Source organism: Pristis pectinata, chromosome 10 (assembly GCF_009764475.1).
Source record: "Pristis pectinata isolate sPriPec2 chromosome 10, sPriPec2.1.pri, whole genome shotgun sequence".
NCBI classification, from domain to species: Eukaryota; Metazoa; Chordata; class Chondrichthyes; order Rhinopristiformes; family Pristidae; genus Pristis; species Pristis pectinata.
Window position 1 is genome coordinate 48,398,431 of NC_067414.1, and position 20,462 is coordinate 48,418,892.

Genomic DNA, 20,462 nt, shown 5'->3' on the forward strand with positions numbered 1-20,462 from the left:
TAAGCTTTCTCCTTCTCTAACCCACTTTGCAAGATCTAGATTGATGATGATTTTTTTTTAAACAGGCAAGTTCACTTTCAATTGCCAACAGTTCACATTGTTATAGGAACTTTGCTGTTTATTTTGACTTCCATTATCACTGAACTGAAATATAACGCCAAGAATACTGGCTGCTTTTTTTCACAGTGCACACCCTTTGAGAGGCAGATTTGTGCCTCATCGCAAGTGATCTAGGAAAGGAAATATGTGTATTTATATACAATTATTCTAACAGTGTAATTTTTTATTTTACAGCTGGAAAGTTACTCATTGCTCCCCTGATGCTGGTTTTGGTTGTGGTAGTAGGAGCCATAGCATTTGTAGTAGGTAAGGAATAATGGACTTTCTGATTTCATTTTTTTCAGATAATTGCGAACTAAATTTTTAATAAATTTGTTGAATTTTTTGACTTTAGATGAAAATTTTCCAGCAAATGTCTTTATGACACTTATTGTACAAGTTTCCATGTTTGCCTCACAAATTATTTCATTTAATGACATCATAATTTATTTCAGTTGGCAGAAGGCTGATAGTGTAGAAGTACCAGCAATTCCACATGAAGCTGCCAGAACTGAAAGATTCAGAAACATTTAATGTTCTTGATAGCTTTGACAACAGGCTAAGCTAGGGAATGTGGCCTGCCTGTCTGTCGAGCCTCTGAGCAATCCTTGAGTAAGACTTATCCTTGATGCCAACCCACCCCCACACAACAGGAGTTTTTCATCAGAGCCAGACGTCCAAGATCAGGGTCAGTCATCCAGCAAATTGCCCCCCAGAGAAGCATCAAGTAAAGTGCTGACTTAGTTTTTAATCCACAAAACCTGGCTGGTACAGTGGTGTGGCTGGCAGAACCATTGCCTCACTGCACCAGAGGCTCAGGTTCAATCCTGACCTTGGACACTGTGTGAAGTTTGCATGTCCTCACTGTGACTGTGTGGGTTTCATCCAGGTGCTCCAGTTTCCTCTCGTATCCCAGAAATGTTCAGGTTGATAGGTTAATTAGTGCGATAAATTGCCCCTACTGTGTAGGTAAATGGGGGTAGTTGATAAAAATGTGTGATTAATCTAGGATTAGTGTAAATGGATGATTGATATTCAATGCTGACTTAGTGGTCCGAAGGGGCTGTATCCATGCTATATGTCTCTTTGGCTCTATGATTATCATTAGTTACCATTTACCAAATGGTGTTTTTTTCAAATGCAATTTATGAGAGTGCTTAGGAAGAAGTTAGTATAGGACAGAATAGAGCATCTGAAGGTAAGTTACTGACAACACTGACACCTCCTACATCAGGAAAAATATTCACTTCATAATATAATATAACATAATATAAAGGGTTATGTATTATATAATATATATAATATAATATATAATAAAAGAAAATAATAATATAATATAATATAATATAAAGGGCTATGGGTAAGCCTAGTAATGTCTAAGGTAGGGACATGTTCGGCACAGCTTTGTGGGCTGAAGGGCCTGAATTGTGCTGTAGGTTTTCTATGTTTCAGCGCCCTGACAGCAACTATCAGTCATAGTTTCCAGAGGAGAGGTTGGAGCAGGCAGTTGGTTGGTGGAGGGAGGGGGGTAATCACCAGGGCTATGATGTTGGGTGATGCATTTCTATTCCTCCCGGCTCTACAGGAAAGTTTAATTTGTGCTACAAAGACTCACAGGAGTCTTCAGAAATCCATATGTGACGTTTTCTTCTTCGAGGGTGTTTTCATTAAGTCCTAGGCCACACATGCATATATTCAAGTTGCCCAATCCCTGCCTCAGGACACTAGCCAGGACCTGAAAAAATGTGCACCAAGAATTTTGCAGTGATATTTTCACCCATGCCAATTGAGTAGAGGCAACCTGACCACTAAATTTTTGCACTTTGCATCTATTTTATGTTAACAAAAAAATACAATTCACATTTGTCTCTGTGTCCAGAGGGTTAAAGTGCACCATATTACTCACACAATAGTTTTAATTTAAACTGAATAAAATGGAAAGTTGTTTTTGAAATACACACTGCCTACATAGAGGAGATTGGTGGGTATTATTCATAACAATTAATGTTTTATTCTGCCCTGAACAATATTTTTTCAACTACTCTGAGTATTTCATGGACACTTAGACAAATCTATAGGTAACTGTATATCTGTGCACTTAGACAGATTACATTCTTGCAATAAACCATGGTGTGGAAGAGAGACATTTGTTTTCGATGAAAGGAAATATGTATAACTAGGGTCCAATAAAATATGAAGCAAAAAGCAAACTGCTGGAAGAACTCAGAAGGTCGGGCAGCATCTGTGGTGGCAGAAGGATGGTTGACATTTCGGGTTGAGGCCCTGCATCAGAAACCCAGCGGGCCTCCATAAATGCTGCCTGACCATCAGTTCTTCAAGCAGTTTTTTTTCCCTCCAAATTACAGTATCTGCAGTCTCTTGTGTGTCCAATAAAATCTGATAATTTTTTTCCCAAAAATAGAGACAGGAAAATATGAAGTGATGCAGACTTTTTGAAATCTTTCCATCAAAAACAAATTCTGAAGTGAATGCAAACAAAATAATCCAGGGTTTGAAGAATGACCTCCTGGTATTCATGACAGATTTCAAGTCGGGCCTTGTTTTACAAGGAGTTGTGTTTTCTGGTACACTCTGTGTCGATGGTGGTTGGCATATTTCCTCAGTTTGTGCATGATCTTAGAAATTTGCTGCCAGCAAATACAGTATTTAGTAAACTATGACAGGATGCTGAGAAGCAATTAGGCCCATGAGAACATAAGAAGCAGGAACAGGAGGAAGCACTCAGCTCCTTGAGCCTGCTCTTTCAGTCAGTAAAATCATGGCTGCTCCAATTTTTGTAACAACTCCATTTATCACTTTCTCCCCATTCTCCTTGACTCACTTGTAGTTTACATTTCTTCTCATCCCCATCAAAATAGGCAGCCCCTTTTTCTGAAGCTATGCCTCTAGTTCTAGATACCCCCATTGTGGGAACCATTCTCTCAGCATCCAGCCTGCCAATCCCTGTTAGAACCTTAAATGCTTTGATAAGATTATCTCTCATTCTATATTCCAGTGAATACAGTCCCAACCTGCTCAACCCTTCTTCGTACATGAACCCCCTCATCCCAGTCACCAACCTAATGAATTTTCCTCACATTTTGCCTCCAGTGTTCTTTAAATCTGAAGACCAAAACTGTACTCAGGACTCTCGGTGTGTTCCCACAAGCAAAGTTGCATCAAAACCTACTACTTTTATACTCAATACCCCATGCAATAAAAGCCTGAATTCCATTAGCTTCCCTAATTATTTTTTGTACCTGCAGACTAACTTTTAGTCTAACTTTTCCTGTACTACAACCTCCACAACCTGTTTTATAGCAACATTTTGTAGTCTCACTCTATTCAAATAATTGTTTTTTTTCATTCTTCCTTCCAGAGCGGATAACCTCACAACTTCTCACATTATACTCTTTCTGTCAACTTCTTCCCCAGCCTGTTAACCTATCTATCTTCCTTTACAAGATCTTTGCTTCCTCTTCACAACGATGTATGAATCATCAACAACTCTAACTTCAGTACTGTCAGTCCCTTTATCCAAGTCAACAACATAAATTATAAATAGTTAGGACCCCACAACTGATCCCTGTGGCACCCCCTTAGATACTTATTGCCGATCCAAGAATGACCCATCAATTCCATTTCTATTAGTGAGCCACTCACAGCTGAGTAGGAGGTCTTTCAGCCCATCAAATCTGCCCAGCTCATAGTAGAAAAATCAAGCAACTCCAATTCATCTACTCTTTTACTGTGGCTCTGAAAATTAGTTCCCCTCAGTTGCCTATCTAATTTCCTTTTGAAATCTCTGATTGATGCTGTTGCTATCACCATTGAATATCAGATCATAAGCACTATCAGTATTTTCTTTTCCCATATATCCCATATCTTATACCCATCATTGTAAATCTGGGATTCCTTAAACTATCTGCCAATGGAAATCTTATACAAACTTACAATCAACTATGTTTTCACCAAAGATGAAAATCCTAGCTTCTCCAGTCTAATTTGTGCCTAAAATTCTCCATCACTGGAACCACAAGTGAATCCTTTCTGCACCAGAATTGGATGCAATATTTATTTGTGGCCTGACAAGTATTTTATATATGATTTCATGAAGACATCAATTCCAGTCCTGCTAAGGTACAACTGATTCATCTTGAACAAGCCCCACCTACCCCAAAAACTGGTTTCAATGCTCCAACAGTCTGAAGTTCTCCCTCCTGCACCATGTCTCTAGCCATGTATTAATTGGACTTATTTTCTTATTTTGACCCTTTCTGGCAGTAATCCAAAGAATGCAATCTTTCAGCTACATTGGGTTTCAACCCAAAACGTCGACAATTCCTTTCCTCCCACAGATGCTACTTGACCCACTGAGTTCTTCCAGCAGATTGTTTGTTGCTCCAGATTCAAGCATTTGCCGTCTCTTGTGTCTACATTATCTAGCTCCATGGCTCTTAAAAGTTTGACTGGTATCTCTCAACACCTGTCCCTCTAATGTTATTGATTGTACCATGTATCTGGCTCATCCCCTTCTCTTCCTCTGCTCCCCCCACCCCACAAAACACACTACAGCCCATGTGATGCCCTCTATCCTGAAACAGGGAGATAACACACCTTGCAAAGTTCATGTCAACATTAATATAATAAGTTAGGCCAGCAATACAGTATGTTTTTCAATGAGCCAGAGGGGTTTGCAGTTGACATTATGTTGGATGAAATGGCTGTACATCTGGCTTGCTATTGACTATAGGTCTGTGAATTCAAGCCCTTAGTCGACAGCAGTTCCTCATGTTATCCTCAAATGTCCTGGGATATGCAAACATATTCGGTGGTGTAGCTCTTCATGTGAAATCTGAAGAAACATGGGTACTATAAATGAAGTGATGGATTAGCAGACCAATAGCTCTTGGTCAGGAAGTGCTCAAAAGGCAGTTCACCTGTTTGCAGCCAAGAGAAAAACTGAAAAGAAGTCTATTTAGAAACTCATCCCTGGTAAGCAGTGTTAAACATGCTATCTGGTAGTGGCTGGGTATTGTACTCAACTTCTGAAATTTGGTTCCATCAACTTTAGTAGAAACAATTTTTGAGGACGGTTTTAAGCATAGCTAACATCACATAAAGCATTTGACACTATTAACTGGGATGAATTTCTAGGCATCCTGATATGAAGATATGAATACATTGCTGCTTAAGTGAAAACAAATGCAGTATAAAATGGTTACAAGAAAATTGGCACTGTTTGCCCCTGCTGAATAGCATCCTATTTTCCTAGCATTGTAGTGTGCCAGGAATGAGCGAGAGAGTGAAGTAACTCAACCTTTGGCTTGATGTTGACTAAGGATCTGTGAATACTTGGTTCCTTACACGTGGTTCCTCATGGTTATACCTGGATATACGTGTGGATGTAGTTGGTGGTACAGATACTATTTTCCTACTCGCTGTGAGCATGAACTTGCTGAGATTTGCCAGCAAATTTGCCCTGTATTTTTTTCCTGTGGGGAGATATCAATTGTTTGCTTGGCAATAACCCAGAGTGACATAATTGTTCTATGATTTTTATTAAGGACCATTAATGGGGATGGTCTATGAACGAAATGTTAGGGCAACAACATATTTTCGATTTTCACATCCAGCTTAACCATGTAATGGCTATTGCTTCCAAATTGTGTTTTTTTTAAAAATCTCATGTTAATTATTTGTCTCATTCTATTTGATATAACCATATCATAGAATTTTGTTTTTCCTCAAAATGGAAACAATAAGAAATACAGTTTGTGGCAATTTTGAATGTATACTTTCCACCATAAAATTGTCCAACATTATTAACCTCATTGGCAAACCTTTCTCACCCCTTTCATTTTAATTGCTTGCGAGCCTCAATACACATCAATTATTGCACCATTTTCCTCAACATGCGAGTCTATGGTTCTCCCTTAATACAACCAAAACAAACCTTGTTTTCCAGCATTTTGATAGACTTCTTGAATAATACTACAATCATGTCCTTTATATAACTCCCAAATTCACTTTCTAGCTGTAGCATTGGGATCTGTTATTCATAATTTTCCAAAAATGCATTCACATATTTGCTGTTCAGTTGGGGTGTCATTTTTTGGCAATATTATAAATTCCTTTTGATTATGATGCCATTATTAGATTATTTTCTATGATTTATATAATTTTTATTGCAAGAACTGGGATACTTATGACCAAGTAGATTTTGCCAAGTGATTGTGGTTCTCAAGAATAACTTAATCTCATTCAGCTAGAGGGAAGAACAGTGTTTGTGGCTTTTAAGTCTGAAAACATAATACAATTTAGCTTGTTGTAGAATTCATCTCTTTGACTCAGAAAGTTTAAGCTGTTCTCCAGACTTTAAGCACATAATTTTCACTGAAAATATCAACTTGAATTATATCACAAAATATTGTATAGAGGGCATCTGCATTGTTAAAGGTGCCATCTTTCAGATAAGACATTAACCTGCACCCCCATCTATCATTCCACATATATGTTAATGATTACAGGCTATCATTTGAAGAATTTGAAAGTTTCCCAAATATCCGAGCCAGTGTTTATTCCATAACAAACATCTAAAAACAATAATTTGGTTATGGTTTCCATGCTGCTTGTAGGATCTTAAAATGTCCAAATTTACTACTGCATTTCCTACATTACTTTTAAAGTCCTTTTGACTGTAAAGCATTTTGCAGTGCTTTGAGATAATAAAGGGACAGAGATGAATATGTTTATGGGGCACAAGAAAAAGAATGGCTGAAATATATTGCTTTAGTAACAGAAATGGGGCTGAAAATATTGGAATCTCTCAGTTGAGGTCATCTGAAGCAAGGCCATTACAAATTAAGTATGGAGATTTTATATTTTGCTGGCAATGCCAGTATTCACTGATGAACCACCCATTCGAACCACCACAGTCCTTTCGGTGAAGGTGATCCCATAACCTTGTTGGGCAGGGAATTCCAGGTTTTAGAGCCTCTCATGATAAAGGAACATTGATAATATATTCCAAGTCAGAAGAGTTTGTGATTTAGATGAGTACGCACAATTGATGCATTTCTGTTTTGCCTTCTGCTCTTATCCTTCTTGATAATAAAAGTCACAGGCTCGGAGGGTACTATCACAATAGCAAGGCAAGTAAAGGAGTATGGTCTGGTTGTTGGAGATCAATCATCCCAGGTGCAGAACTCCAGTCCTGTGGCTGGAATGATTTGATCTCCAACAACCAGAATCATCCTCCTTTGTGCCGGGTATGACTCCAACCATTGGAGCTTTTATTTTCCCTTTGATACCCAATTACTTCAATTTTACCAGTGCATTGTGATACCATACCCTGTCAAATGTAGCCTTGATGTCAAGGGCAATCACTCTCACCTCACCTCTGGTATTCATCTCTTTGGTCCATGTGTGGACAAAGACTGATGAGATCTGAAGCGGAATGATTCTGTCGAAATCCAAACTAGCATCTACTCAGCACTTCTGACTGAACATTTTTTTTACGAATGCTTCAGCCTTGACATTAGTAGTCACACGTTGAGCCCCATCATTGCTGCAGATGGGGTTGTTTTTGCAGCCACTACACCTTGTCTGCTGTTTAGTTGTCCACAACCAGATGTGGCTGAGCTGCAGTGTTGTGATCTAATTCGTTTGTTGTGGAACTGTGTGGCTCTGTTGCTGTTTTTGTTGCTTAATGTGCATGTAGTTTTGTGTTGCAGCAAGTTGGCATTTCATTTTTAGATAATCCTGGTGTTGCTCCCGGCATCATTGAATCAAGGTTGATCATCTAGTTCGATTGCAATGGTACAGGGGTAGGTGGTACTGGACCATGACATTATGGATTGTGGTGACGTATATTGTTAGTGAAAAAATAAGGCTGAAGCTGAGAGTCTGTGATACAGGATGCTTTCAAGCTCTAAAGTTAAAGGAGCTTTCTCGTGCTCCTACTTTAAACAGATGATAGGTGATCAGACAAATAATTGAACATTTAGTTAATTCTTTTTTTTGAAATTCTAACGATTGTACAAAAAATTGAAAATAGGAGTAAATCATTGTATAACTTAGAGGCTCTGCTGAGAACATTTTGGTCGTCTTTGCAATAGCTTCAACTCCAATCATTGAAAATTCTTCGGGTTTTTCTAGCCTCCATAACCTAGGAGGCAGAACTGAGATCCTTGAATACTTTTATATCATTTTCAAAACATCATTTATATAAATAGAAATACACTTCAGTACATTATTAAGCCGTTGCTTTCACTGTGCTGTGCGTCACAGTGGCTCTGCTAGTAGAGCTGCTGCCTCACAGCTCCAGCAATCCAGGTTCAATCTTGACCTTGGGTGCTGTCTGTGTAGAGTTTATGCATCGAACCTGTGACCACATGGGTTTCCTCCTGGTGCTCTGGTTTCCTCCAAGTTGGTTAATTGCCCCTGATGTGGTAGATGAGTGGAAGAATCTGGCGGGAGTTGATGGGAATGTGGGGTCAATAAAATGAGATTAGTATAAATGGGTGCTTGATGATTAGAATGGACTTGGTGGGCCAAAGGACCTGTTTCCATGCTCTATGACTCCATGATTTAGATAACCCTATTTTACACTTTTTCTCCAAGCACACAATTTAGTTTGCATTTCAGTGGATTATATTTCTTGTTAACACAATGAGACTTTTTTTGTTCCTTCCTCAATAAAAGAAAATTTTCAAGACAAATCTCAACTTGAGGTCCATCCTTCCAAATGCAGTAGTAGAGTGTTTCTTTCTTAAAATTTCAATTTAGCATCACAGACAAATTTAATAGTTACACATTCTGTGGCCTGATATAGATCATTAATGAGCTTTAATAGACTGCACTAAACTTTTTGACATCCTGCCCTGATTCATTATGAAGCAATTTAATTTCAAATCCTGTATTTTGTGTATATTCTTTCTTGTTATTTGCCTATTTATCATGCTGTACCACTATTGATAATTGTGAATTACTTCTACAAAGCATATTTATACATAATAAATGCTTTCTTGGAAATTCAAGTAAATGTAATTTATTGGATCTCCCTAATCCATTGCTCTTGTGACTCATTCAAAAATGGTATCAGGTTGTGATGGCCTACATATTTAATATATAATTGCTAATTCTGATAATGTTTGAACTTTTTTTCTGTCAGGTAGTTCAAGGCAATACCACAATACTCAGTCTTATTTTACTCAGGAAGATTAAATTAGTGCTATGTTGATGATGATGAATTAACAGTTGGAAGGAATTGGCATACTGAATAGTGTTTTCAGAGAAAACAATTATAACATCAATATCTTGGAGTATGTTCATAGTCTTGAGGAATTCAACAGTGTTCATTAATCTATAAGTTTAAGAAGTATAGAGTTGAATATGATGGAAGTTATTGAGCTTGTTAGCATAAGGAAATCACTGGGCTGGGGAGAGTTAAACAGAAAAGCAAAGCTTCCATCACATGCAACAGGACATGATGAAAGACGGTAAAATGCAGGCAGTCTATCAATGCATGAAGCAGATGCTGCCAGACCACAGCCCAACCCTCATAGACTGCTTCCACACCAAACCACAAGGGCAATTGATGGCACCAGCAGAAGGTAGGTATAAGCATCAGGTTCCTGGCAAAGAGCAGGGAAGGCAGGGATTTGTGCCAAGTTCTTGGCACAGCAGCACATAGTGGAAAGTGTGGAAGGGTATGTACCTGCAAATGTTTGGATGGGGGGGATCAGCAATGACATTATGAATCAGTGCTCTGTGGCGGTAGTGCTATGCAGGATGCTCAGACTTTATGCTGGTGCAGTTGGGCTACTTTTTAATATACTTTCTCTAGTTCTGGTTGCCAGGATAAAAGGAAAATGTTCAAATGCTGGAGATGGTGTAGAGAAAGCTTTAAAAAAAGGTCCCTTTGTCAGACATAAATTATGAGAGAAATTTGGGTTTTTCAGTCATAAAGGTGACTAAAAGATGATCTTGTAGAAGCATAGAGGGTTATATTGGTTACAGAAAATTTTAACCAGTTTTGTCACTTTAAACTGCAAGAACAGAATAAGCATTGCAAATTCAAGAAAAGAGAATGTTTTGGATTGCCACCAGGAAATACAACTTCATGGAAGTGGAAATTTTTGGAATTGTGAAAACAAGAACTCTGGCATCTCTTCAGAGAAAACTAGATGTTACAATGGTATCATAGCATATCTCTGGATGGATGTTTTAGATGGACTAAATAGCTTTCCTCACCAATAATAATTTTTGGAATTAAACTGCTGAATAACAATTCCAAGTAATGTCTTAACTATTTTATAATGGAACTGTCTTCAAATTTGAACTGAATGTTAAATTTGCTGACCTTGGAATTATCAGTAAAAGGATCATTTTATTAGTTTCAAAAGGAAATTTTAGAACATAGAACATTACAGCACAGTACAGACCCCTCGACCCACAATGTTGTGCCGACATTTTATCCTGCTCAAAGATGTATCTAACCCTTCCCTCCCACATAGCCTTCCATTTCTCTATCAAAGAGTCTCTTAAATATCCCTAATGTATCTTCCTCCACCACCTCTGTTGGCACTGTGTTCCACACACCCACCACTTTCTGTGTTTAAAAAAAACTTGCCTCTGACATCCCCCTTATACCTTCCTCCAATCACCTTAAAATTATGCCCCCCTTGTGTGAGCCACTTTTGCCCTGGGGGAAAACGTCTCTGACTGTCCACTCGATCTATGCCTCTTATCATCTTGTACACCTCTATCAAGTCACATCTCATCCTCCTTCGCTCCAGAGAAAAGCCCTAGCTCGCTCAACCTATCCTCATAAAACATGGTCTCCAATCCAGGCAGCATCTGACTATCCTCATAAGACATGCTCTCCAATCCAACTCCTCTGCACACTCTCTAAAGCTTCCACATCCTTCCTTAAATGAGGAGGCCAGAACTGAACACAATACTCCAAGTGTGGTCGAACCAGAGTTCTTATACAGCTGCAACATTACCTAGCAGCTCTTGAACTCAATACCCCAACTAATGAAGGCCAACACACCATATGCCTTCTTAACAACCCTCTCGACCTGATCTATGGATGTGGACCTCAAGATCCCTCTGTTTCTCCACACTGCAAAGAGTCCTGCCGATAACCTGGTATTGTGCCTTCAAATTCGATCTTCCAAAGTATATCAATTCACACATTTCTGGGTTGAACTCCATCTGTCACTTCTCAGCCCAGCTCTGCATTCTATCAATATCCTGTTGTAATCTACAGCAACCTTCTACACTATCCACAACACCGCCAATCTTTGTGTCATCTGCAAACTTACTAACCACCACCCCCCCCCACCCCCCTTCCACATCCTTATCCAAGTCATTTATAATAGTCACAAAGAGCAGGGGTCCCAGACAAGATCCCTGCAGAACACCACTGGTCACTGACCTCCAGTCAGAATACACTCCATCTACAACCACCCTCTGTCTTCTATGGGCAAGCCAATTCTTAATCCACACAGCCAAGTTTCCCTGGATCCCATGCCACCTGACTTTCTGAATGAGTCTTTCATGAGGAACCTTATCAAACACTGTACTGAAATCCATGTACACCACATCCACTGCTCTACCTTAATCAATGTGCTTTGTCACATCCTCAAAGAGTTCAGTCAGGCTCATGAGGCACAACCTGCCCCTCACAAAGCCATGCTGACTGTCCCTAATCAGCCTATGCTTCTCTGAATGCCCATAAATCCTGTCTCTGAGAATCTTCTCCAGTAATTTGCCCACTACTAAAGTAAGACTCACTGGCCGGTAATTCCCATGGTTGTCTTGAACAAAGAAACAACATTTGGCACCCTCCAGTCATCTGGCACTACTCCTGTGGTCAATGAGGATGCAAAGATCATCGCCAAAGGCACAGCAATCTCTTCCCTCGCTTCCCGTAATAACCTTGGATATATCCTATCCAGCCCCAGTGACTTATCTATCCTAATGTTTTTCAAAAGTCCCACGACATCCTCTTTCCTCACGTCGACATGCCCTCGTATATCAGCCTAATGTATGCCATCCTCACAAACATCAAGGTCTCTCTCTCACTGGTGAGTACTGAAGCAAAGTATTCATTAAGGACCTCCCCTACCTCTTCCGCCTCCAGGCACGTTTCCTCTTGTATCCCTGATCGGTCCTACCCTCACTCTACTCTTCAGATACGTGTAGAATGCCTTGGGGTTTTCCTTAATCCTACTTTCCAAGGCCTTCTCATGCCCCCTTCTAGCTCTGCTGTCCATTCTCAAGCTCCCTCCAGGGCCCTGTCTGATCCTTGCTTTCTAAACCTTAGGTAAGCTTCTTTCTTCCCCTTGACAAGATAGTCTACATCTCTTGTCAACTATGGTTCCTTCACTCTTCCATCCTTACCCTGACTCAATGGGACAAACCTATCCAGAACCCCATGCAAGTACTCACTAAACAACCTCCACATTTCCATTGTGCACTTCCCCAAGAACATCTTTTCCCAATTTATGCTCCCAATTTCCTGCCTAATAGCATCATAATTCCCCCTCCCTCAATTAAATACTTTCCCATATTGTCTGCTCCAATCCCTCCCCAAGGCTACAGTAAAGATCAAGGAGTTATGGCCTATCCTTCCTCAGTGTTTCTACACGCTACATCTATTTGTGCACTAAATGCACCAACCTCTGACCTATCACTCGGGTTCCCATCCCCCTGCCAAACTAGTTTGAACCCTCCCCAACAGTTCTAGCAAAACTGCCCACAAGAATATTGTTCCCCCTCCAGTTCAGGTGTAACCTGTCCATTTTGTACAGGTCGTACCTTCCCCAGAAGAGATCCCAATGATCAACAAGTCTAAAACCCTGCCCCCTGCACCAATTCCTCAGCCATGCATTCATCTGCCAAATCAACCTATTCTTACCCTCACTGACACATGGAACAAGCAGCAATCCAGAGATTACTACCCTTTAGGTCCTGCTTTTCAGTTTCCAACCTAGCTCCCTATATTCTCTCTTCAGGACCTTCTCTTTTCCTACCTATGCCATTGGTACCAATATGTACCACAACCTCTAGCTGTTCGCCTTCCCCCTTCAGAATGCTGTGGACCCAATCAGAGACATCCCTGACCCTGGCACCCGGGAGGCAACATACCATCCCGGAGTGTCTTTGACATCCACAGAATCTCCTGTCTGTCCCCCACTACTATGGAATCCCCTATCACTACCACTGTCCGCTTCTCCCCACTTCCCTTTTGTGCCACACAACCAGGGTCAGTGCCAGAGACCTGGTCACTGTGGCTTTCCCCTGGTAGGTCGTTCCCCCACCCCCCCAGCAGTATCCAAAGTGGTATACCTGTTATTGAGGGGAATGGCCACTTCCCAATGTGTTGCTAATTCTAAATGTTTGATTTGCCTTTCATAACTTGGCTTGAAGGTCAGCTAATCAGATGATTTTTGTGTATGAAAGTACTGTTTTTACAATCATACTGAAATGCATTTTTTTTATTCATTCATGTCACTGACAATTTGTTACCCATCCTTAATTGCTTGCAAACGAAGTGGCTTGCCAGGCATTTGAAAGTGAACCACATTGTATTAGGCCTAGATTCTTGTATATCAGTTACAGATATCAAGTTTTCTTCCCTAAACAGCATAACTAGATAGCTTTTCAGGACAATTTAGGGGGTTCACAGTTACTATTACCAACACTGGCTTTTAAATCCTGGATTTATTTAATTAATTTAAGTAAAACAACACCCCCCCCCCAGCTGCAAAGATGAGATTTGAACTCCTGTTACCAGATCATTAGTTTCCAGATTGCTGGTCAAGTGAAAAAAAATACAACTACATCATATCCCTATGAAGTATACCAGAAAAGAGTCATCTTAGTTTAGTCAATATGAGGTAAGATGTTTAAAGCTGAACATACTGCTTCAGTTGCAACAGGTGATTGGGATGAGGAGTGAGAAAATTCCTGGGTTTCGGAGTTTGAGTTTCTGCTGCCTGAACTTTATCAGACCACAGTACTGCCAACATGCATGAGATGACATACTTGGATTTCACCTTTTTTTTTCAGTTTAGAAGTTTGTTTGTCATTAAATGGCAAATATTAGAGATCTACAGACATTACTGGAAAGAAGTACAAAGAACAGAAAAAATAATGTTTCAGTTTTGCCCTTGTTTGGCCAGTTCGTATGAAGGACCACACACAAAATATTGACCTTTCCTGCTGAAAGATGTTGATTTCTAGCATCTGCAGTTCTTTTGCTTTTTGACCTTGCTGTCATTGAGATCATGGGTCATTTTTTCATTCTCATAAATCAGGCAAGTGAACCAAAAAGGAGTGGAGATCAAAAAATAGTGCTGCAACACTATCTTCAGCTTACAGCATGGTTTCATCCTCAGAATATAGAATCAGAAAAATATACTCAGCAGAGCTTGTAAAAGTTCAGTCCCCTTCAGATGATTTATGTGTTACATGAAAATCAATTACTTTGGGAGCACAATTATTTTAGAAGTTTGAAAGTTGCTATCAGTTTTTACTATCTCAGTTGCTTTCAATTTACTATCTCAGTTTACTGTCTTACTTACTATTCTCAGTTGCTTTCAATTTTTTTTTAATTCAGCATGTAAAAGGGCATATTTTCACAAACTGAATTACTGCAAATTTTGCATTTGTATATGACAAATACAATTCCAATTATTCATAAACTATCCTTAAAGAGTTGGTGTAATGGTCATTTTTATCGCATATATTAATCATTGCAAAGCTTACTGTAATCATTTTGCAAAACATGGTTCAACTCCTTTTCCCTCATATACTTCATTAATACTGTTAAATATCACAAATCAAAAGTAATTATTTAATATTTGTATTTTTTTCCGTGAGTTGTAGCCTCTATGCATTAAATAGCAACATAGAACACATGAAATAAAATGAGATTAATGTAGAATTACTGTAAATGGGTGCTTGCAGAGTCCATGTAGACTCCCTGGGTCAAAGGGCCTGTTCCTATGCCTTATGATTCTGTGACTCTGAGAAAAAGTGGTCTGCAGTTAATCTAATGAAGCAAGTATTAAATGGCATAGCACAATAACAGGATTCATGTTCTATCATGTCCTATGTTGATCTAATTACGTTGTGCTATTTTGTCAGATTATGTCATTACAAGTACATTTTTAGTATTCTATTCAAATCATTTAACATAAATAATATTGTAAACCAATATATCTATCTAATGCAAAATACTTCTTGTTTGTGCTTTGTTGCAATCAAATCCTTCTGTATTTTAATTTTTTGTCATTTCTACAACCATTAATTAAATAGTAAAAACATTCATGTTAAACCGTTTAAATTTTTATCACTACTTAGAGTGTTCTTATCGTGGGACTTTATTGACAAGTGGTTTTAATTTTTTTAAATTACAAAATTATGTTAATAACTCAATTCTAATGCAGTTTTTTTTTCTTTTTCTTAATAGGTTTGTTTATTTTTCCTATCTATTACATTTGTAAGAGGCAGAGGAAACGGTCGCAGACTGGTATGTTTACGTAAAAAAAGTCTCATTTACACGGGTAATGACGGATGTGTCAGGGTCCTCACAGAACTCTGCAGTGAGAAGCAATAGCACGTAATTAACAACTAGATATCGAACAAATGTGAAACTGGGAATGTTGCCATGAATTATTTTTGGCCATATTACCAAGCAGTACACCATTCTCAGAATACTTCCAAAGATCTGGCTTCAAGCACTGTGATGTACAACTCAAGAAAGAAGAAAATAATCTTTTTTTTAAATGGATGAATCAGGAGTGAAAGATAACAGTGCTGAAGAAGAGGCTGTTTAACCATTTTGCACATGTTAGTTATAATCATGGATGGTGTGAGCCTCTGGCAATGTTTGCACTTCCTGTATTGTCCTAACACTGTCTTAAAATCTCAATTTCTGAAGAATACTTTTCTCTGCACTATATGACATTTCTGTTCCTTTTGTAATGAAAAAATATCATCTCAAGGAATACTTGTGTGCTATGTGCTCCACTTCATTAAAGTCTCATTTATTTGGATATTTCATCCAATTGTTAACAGCCATCATTTATAGAATTGCAATTGTAATTCAGCTCAATCCATGAAGAGTTAAATTGTGGTGTTTTAGAAGACAACCCAAATTGACTCTTCCATTTAGTCCAAAGAGCAAGCAGACCTGATCGTTATAATACCCAAGGAGTTTAAATTTTAGCCAAAATAATGTATATAGTATGTTTTTTTTTCCTAAATGAAGAGCGCCCTTGCTTTATTTTAGTAGTGGGAATTATTGGAAACTGGTTGAAGCTAACTTGTTGCTGAAATGTGAATGGCAGAGATCTTGCAAAAAGCAAACTTTGAATTAGTTGCCAATTAAATGAATGGTGTCATCAATATTTAAAAGTTAGCTGTTGGGGACCAGAAGCAGTAGATGTAAGTTATTTAAAGTATTAAAGAAATTTCAAAATAAAATTTGGTTTTGGGTTTTAACAATCCACTTCTGTAGCTTTGATCACTGGTCACAGAAAGGCTCAAGTGTATCAATGAGCACTACTTGCTTCTCCTCTAGGGACACCCAGGCATGGATAGAGCAAGAGACCTGGTGTGCCAAGTGCGCTCTCCCCATCCTGGACCCATGAGTAGTCACAGTATATTGAGTGAAAATATGAGTTCATGGCAGCCTGTGATTTTTCCATTTAGCTAAATTGTCTCATGCCAATTGTGACTAGCTCCCAGGAGAGTGGAAGAGGAGAAAGTTCTTACTCCAGCAGTTTGCATTCCATCTAACATCATAAATTGATGCCATCATAAGGTAACTTTTCGTGCCTTATTAACTTTTTGTTTAGAGAGGAGAAGATCCCTCTGCTGCTGATAGCCATGATGTATGTAAGATATAGTATATTAATTCTATTCTGTTATAAGGTGAGTCACTTGATTGTCATATCATAATTTTAAAACAAGAAAACTTAATGTTGAGTTTTGCAGAAAACTGCAAAACAGTTGTAAGTTTGATGTTGTGGTTTTGCTAGAAATGTTTCTTCATAGTTTTATTTTAACTACACAAGAAATATATAGAGCATCCAGTACCTCCTTTCACTAGCTGATCCATTAATATTATCAGAAAAATAGTTCTCCTGATAATGCAATACCTCAGAGTCATTTGTACTTCTCTCTTTAAACCAATTAAAAGGTCAGTACTTTATTTTAATTCATCAAAACTCTATGCTGAAATGTTTAAAAAATGAATGTTTTCTAAATACAGTTTAAATATTAATTTTAGCAGATTATTTTTCAATTAAGTCAATAAGAACCTCAGTATTAAAATTATCAATCATATCCTGCACACCTGGTGTAATTGGCATTCTTTTACCGGATATCAAAAAGTAGCTTGTGATTACAGACATTTAATTCTATAACTTCTAAAAGCCCAAAAGAGTACTTATTAAAAAAAATTGATAGATACAGTTGGTCACTATAACCCCACTAAGGCTTGGCATCCAGTAGTGTAAACATCTCTTTGAGTGTAAAAGAATGTTTCAGTGATTGGCTGATCATCATGATAAAATTATACAAGTTGGGCATAAATTATTGTTATAGCTTCTGTAAAGTATAGGAGCAGTTTAGATACAATCCATAAAATATTTAGTGGTGATAAAGACTCAAGTTCTAGATACCTCTTTGGAAATAATGCTGAGAAAATAATGAGCAATGGATTAGCAGATCCATGAGGAAACCATACTTGCACTGAGCATGGGATAGAGATCTAGGGCAGCACAATTAAAACTTCCTGTGATGCTGAACTCCCAACAAGGAAGCATAGGTCATGGAATTAACCTATAATCTACATACATTTAAAAGCAACATTCTTTCGGTTGATTTGTTTTTATTATCCACTGCACCTTTATCAAGATTGACATAATTACATTTGTAAACATTAACTCAGAACTGAAAGGACCTCCCTTGTATTTGCAGACTTTTAAAATTATTACATGATGTGGATTTTAATAAAACTTTGGATATTTTCGTTTAGTTCTGTGAAGTCATGTAAAATTAGTGATGATGGTTCAGACCTTAATGTTTTTGTTCACATCTCTTCACACCACATAAACATGAGAGAAATAAGTCCATCACATTCAGAGATGTTTAATAATCTTTGAAAGTCATATGAATAGTTATTGTATAACTGTGCACTTATAGTTTAAACAATTTTCTCCTCCTAAAAATAACATTTCACAACTTTGAAAACAGGATAAAAGTTTTACCTGCACCATGCCTGGGTAGTAATTTGTCAAGTTGTAAATTTTAGAAAATTTGAAATAAAAGTTAACCTGATTCTATTACAGGCAGCAATCAATTCCAGATTTTCTGTGTGCAAAATCTGAAAATTTGCCGCAATGAGTAATATGAGAAACCATTCATTTTCGATTTACATGTTCATTTGTTCTTGCTTTTATCTCCAAGATATACATCCCCATGCTCTTGTCTCTGAGATGTCTATGTCAATATCCATATCTTAAGTGATACCTTTTCTCTTCACTCAACAGTCTCCAAGGTCCATCATTTTTCATTGTCTTTCTTCCCATTTGTTCCCCTTAATTTGAAAGCCATCCTGAGCAACCTTAAGTACATTTCTGCCTCACCGATGTACCTTGTATCATTGTCAACAAATTTGCACAGGATTGGTCGAATTGGTTTATTTACTCAGGGAATGAGTTGGTTCCACTTTGAACATTCTTGGAGAAAAACCTTGCCTGCTTGTAAATTATATTTAAAAAGAATCCCTGCAACTTTATAGAAGTTAGTATTTTGGCCACACTAGATAGAAATGATGGTTAGGCATAGAATACAGAAATATCCTCAAGGATTTTCCTGGTTGACCTGCATAACCACAACAGAAGATCTGTTTGTTCTGTTCATAAGAAGGTTTCTCATCATGATTGTAGCAGCCAATCAGGAGGACTCCCAAGCAAATTACTTTTTTGTAATTGTGCAGGCTCCTCGCCTCTTTTTAAAAAGCCATTCTGGCTTGTCTTAGCTGGTACAAGACTGGCATGAGAAATGAACTAAAATTTGAAATTGCTAATAATTTGAGAAAAGAGAATTAAATTTTTTTTTTATCTATTAAGGGACTAATTTAGCAAAACCACAGCCCACAAAGACATTTTGTACAGTACTTCCTCTTTCAATCAGTAATGTTCTGCTCAGGTCATTTTTTTTTGTTCTATTTCCTGTTGTGTGTCCTTTATAACAAGAATTAATTTTCTGAAAAATGTTACAAGGTTAACTGCAAGAGCAAACTTGGTAACTGAACAGTTACAGATTTTATTATTTAAGTGATTTTTAATGTAGGCAGTATTTTTCTGTTTCTAAATAGTTGCAGAAGAATGAAAACTGCACAGTGCCCTTAAATGTTTGTAAGTATTAATAGACAATTCATTACCAAAGGATGTGCCTTTTTTATTTGACATGGTTTCATCATCTTTTCACTAAGAAAGTTGCATAAAATATAGCTACAGCTATTTAGCAATGATCCAGAATGCAAACACATAAAGATATTCCTATTTTAATGCCAATTTAAATTTCCTTTTTTTCCCTCACCACCACCACATCCAAGCATAAGAAAGCAGAGAAAAACTTGAAACTAGAGGTACTTTGCACTTGTTTATTGGTCTTCTGTCAATTTTAGGATCCTGCTGGCCAGGGTCAGGGAAAAAGTCAAAAATTTTACTTTTACAACTGTTTCTGTGGATTGTGCTGAGAAAGTATATTTAAGCTTATTCACATTAATTTTGTTTAGTTTTTAAAAAAGGGAAATGTAGTTGTTAAGCCAATTCCATAAAAACCACTACATGAATCAGAGAATGAAAGTTACAGTGCATAAATTCTATGTAAATGTGTCTGATTAATGGCTCATCTGCATTTAACAACTAGAAATAACAGCTTGGGTAGTTCATGTGACGACTGGAGCAGAAACAACTACCAGTACTACTTCTGATAGCTTTTTTGTGCAAAACAATAGCTGAAATAATGTGATTAAGTATATCAAATGTACTATTCTAGAGAAAAAAATAAAATGGAATTACATTGTGTTGTGTTTTTAATTTTAAGTCAAAAATTGTGTTTTCTCTTTTGGTTTGACTTTTGTTGGAGCTTTAATTGAAAGTACATTGAGGAAAATGAGTTTCATTTCTTGCACGTGACACTAATTTCCAACCAATATATTCAATTTCTTTAAGTTCAGTACGATTGTACATTACTAATTTAAGTTTAAAAAAATATTAACATAATTGCTTCTGTTGTAAACGTTACCGTTTCGAGAACTTTGAGTC

The 20,462-nt window shown here is 37.7% G+C and overlaps 1 protein-coding gene across 1 annotated transcript in view; it reads left to right on the forward strand.

The window, feature by feature from the left end:
• The window catches only part of rnf217 (ring finger protein 217), a 108,407-nt gene extending 88,221 nt beyond the window's left edge, over positions 1-20,186 (forward strand). Inside the window, exons 5-6 of the mRNA XM_052024671.1 lie at positions 295-366; positions 15,590-20,186. Coding sequence (XP_051880631.1) covers positions 295-366; positions 15,590-15,663 — 146 coding nt within the window. The 3' untranslated portion in view covers positions 15,664-20,186. The remainder of the gene's footprint in view (positions 1-294; positions 367-15,589) is intronic.
• Positions 20,187-20,462: the final 276 nt, after the last annotated feature.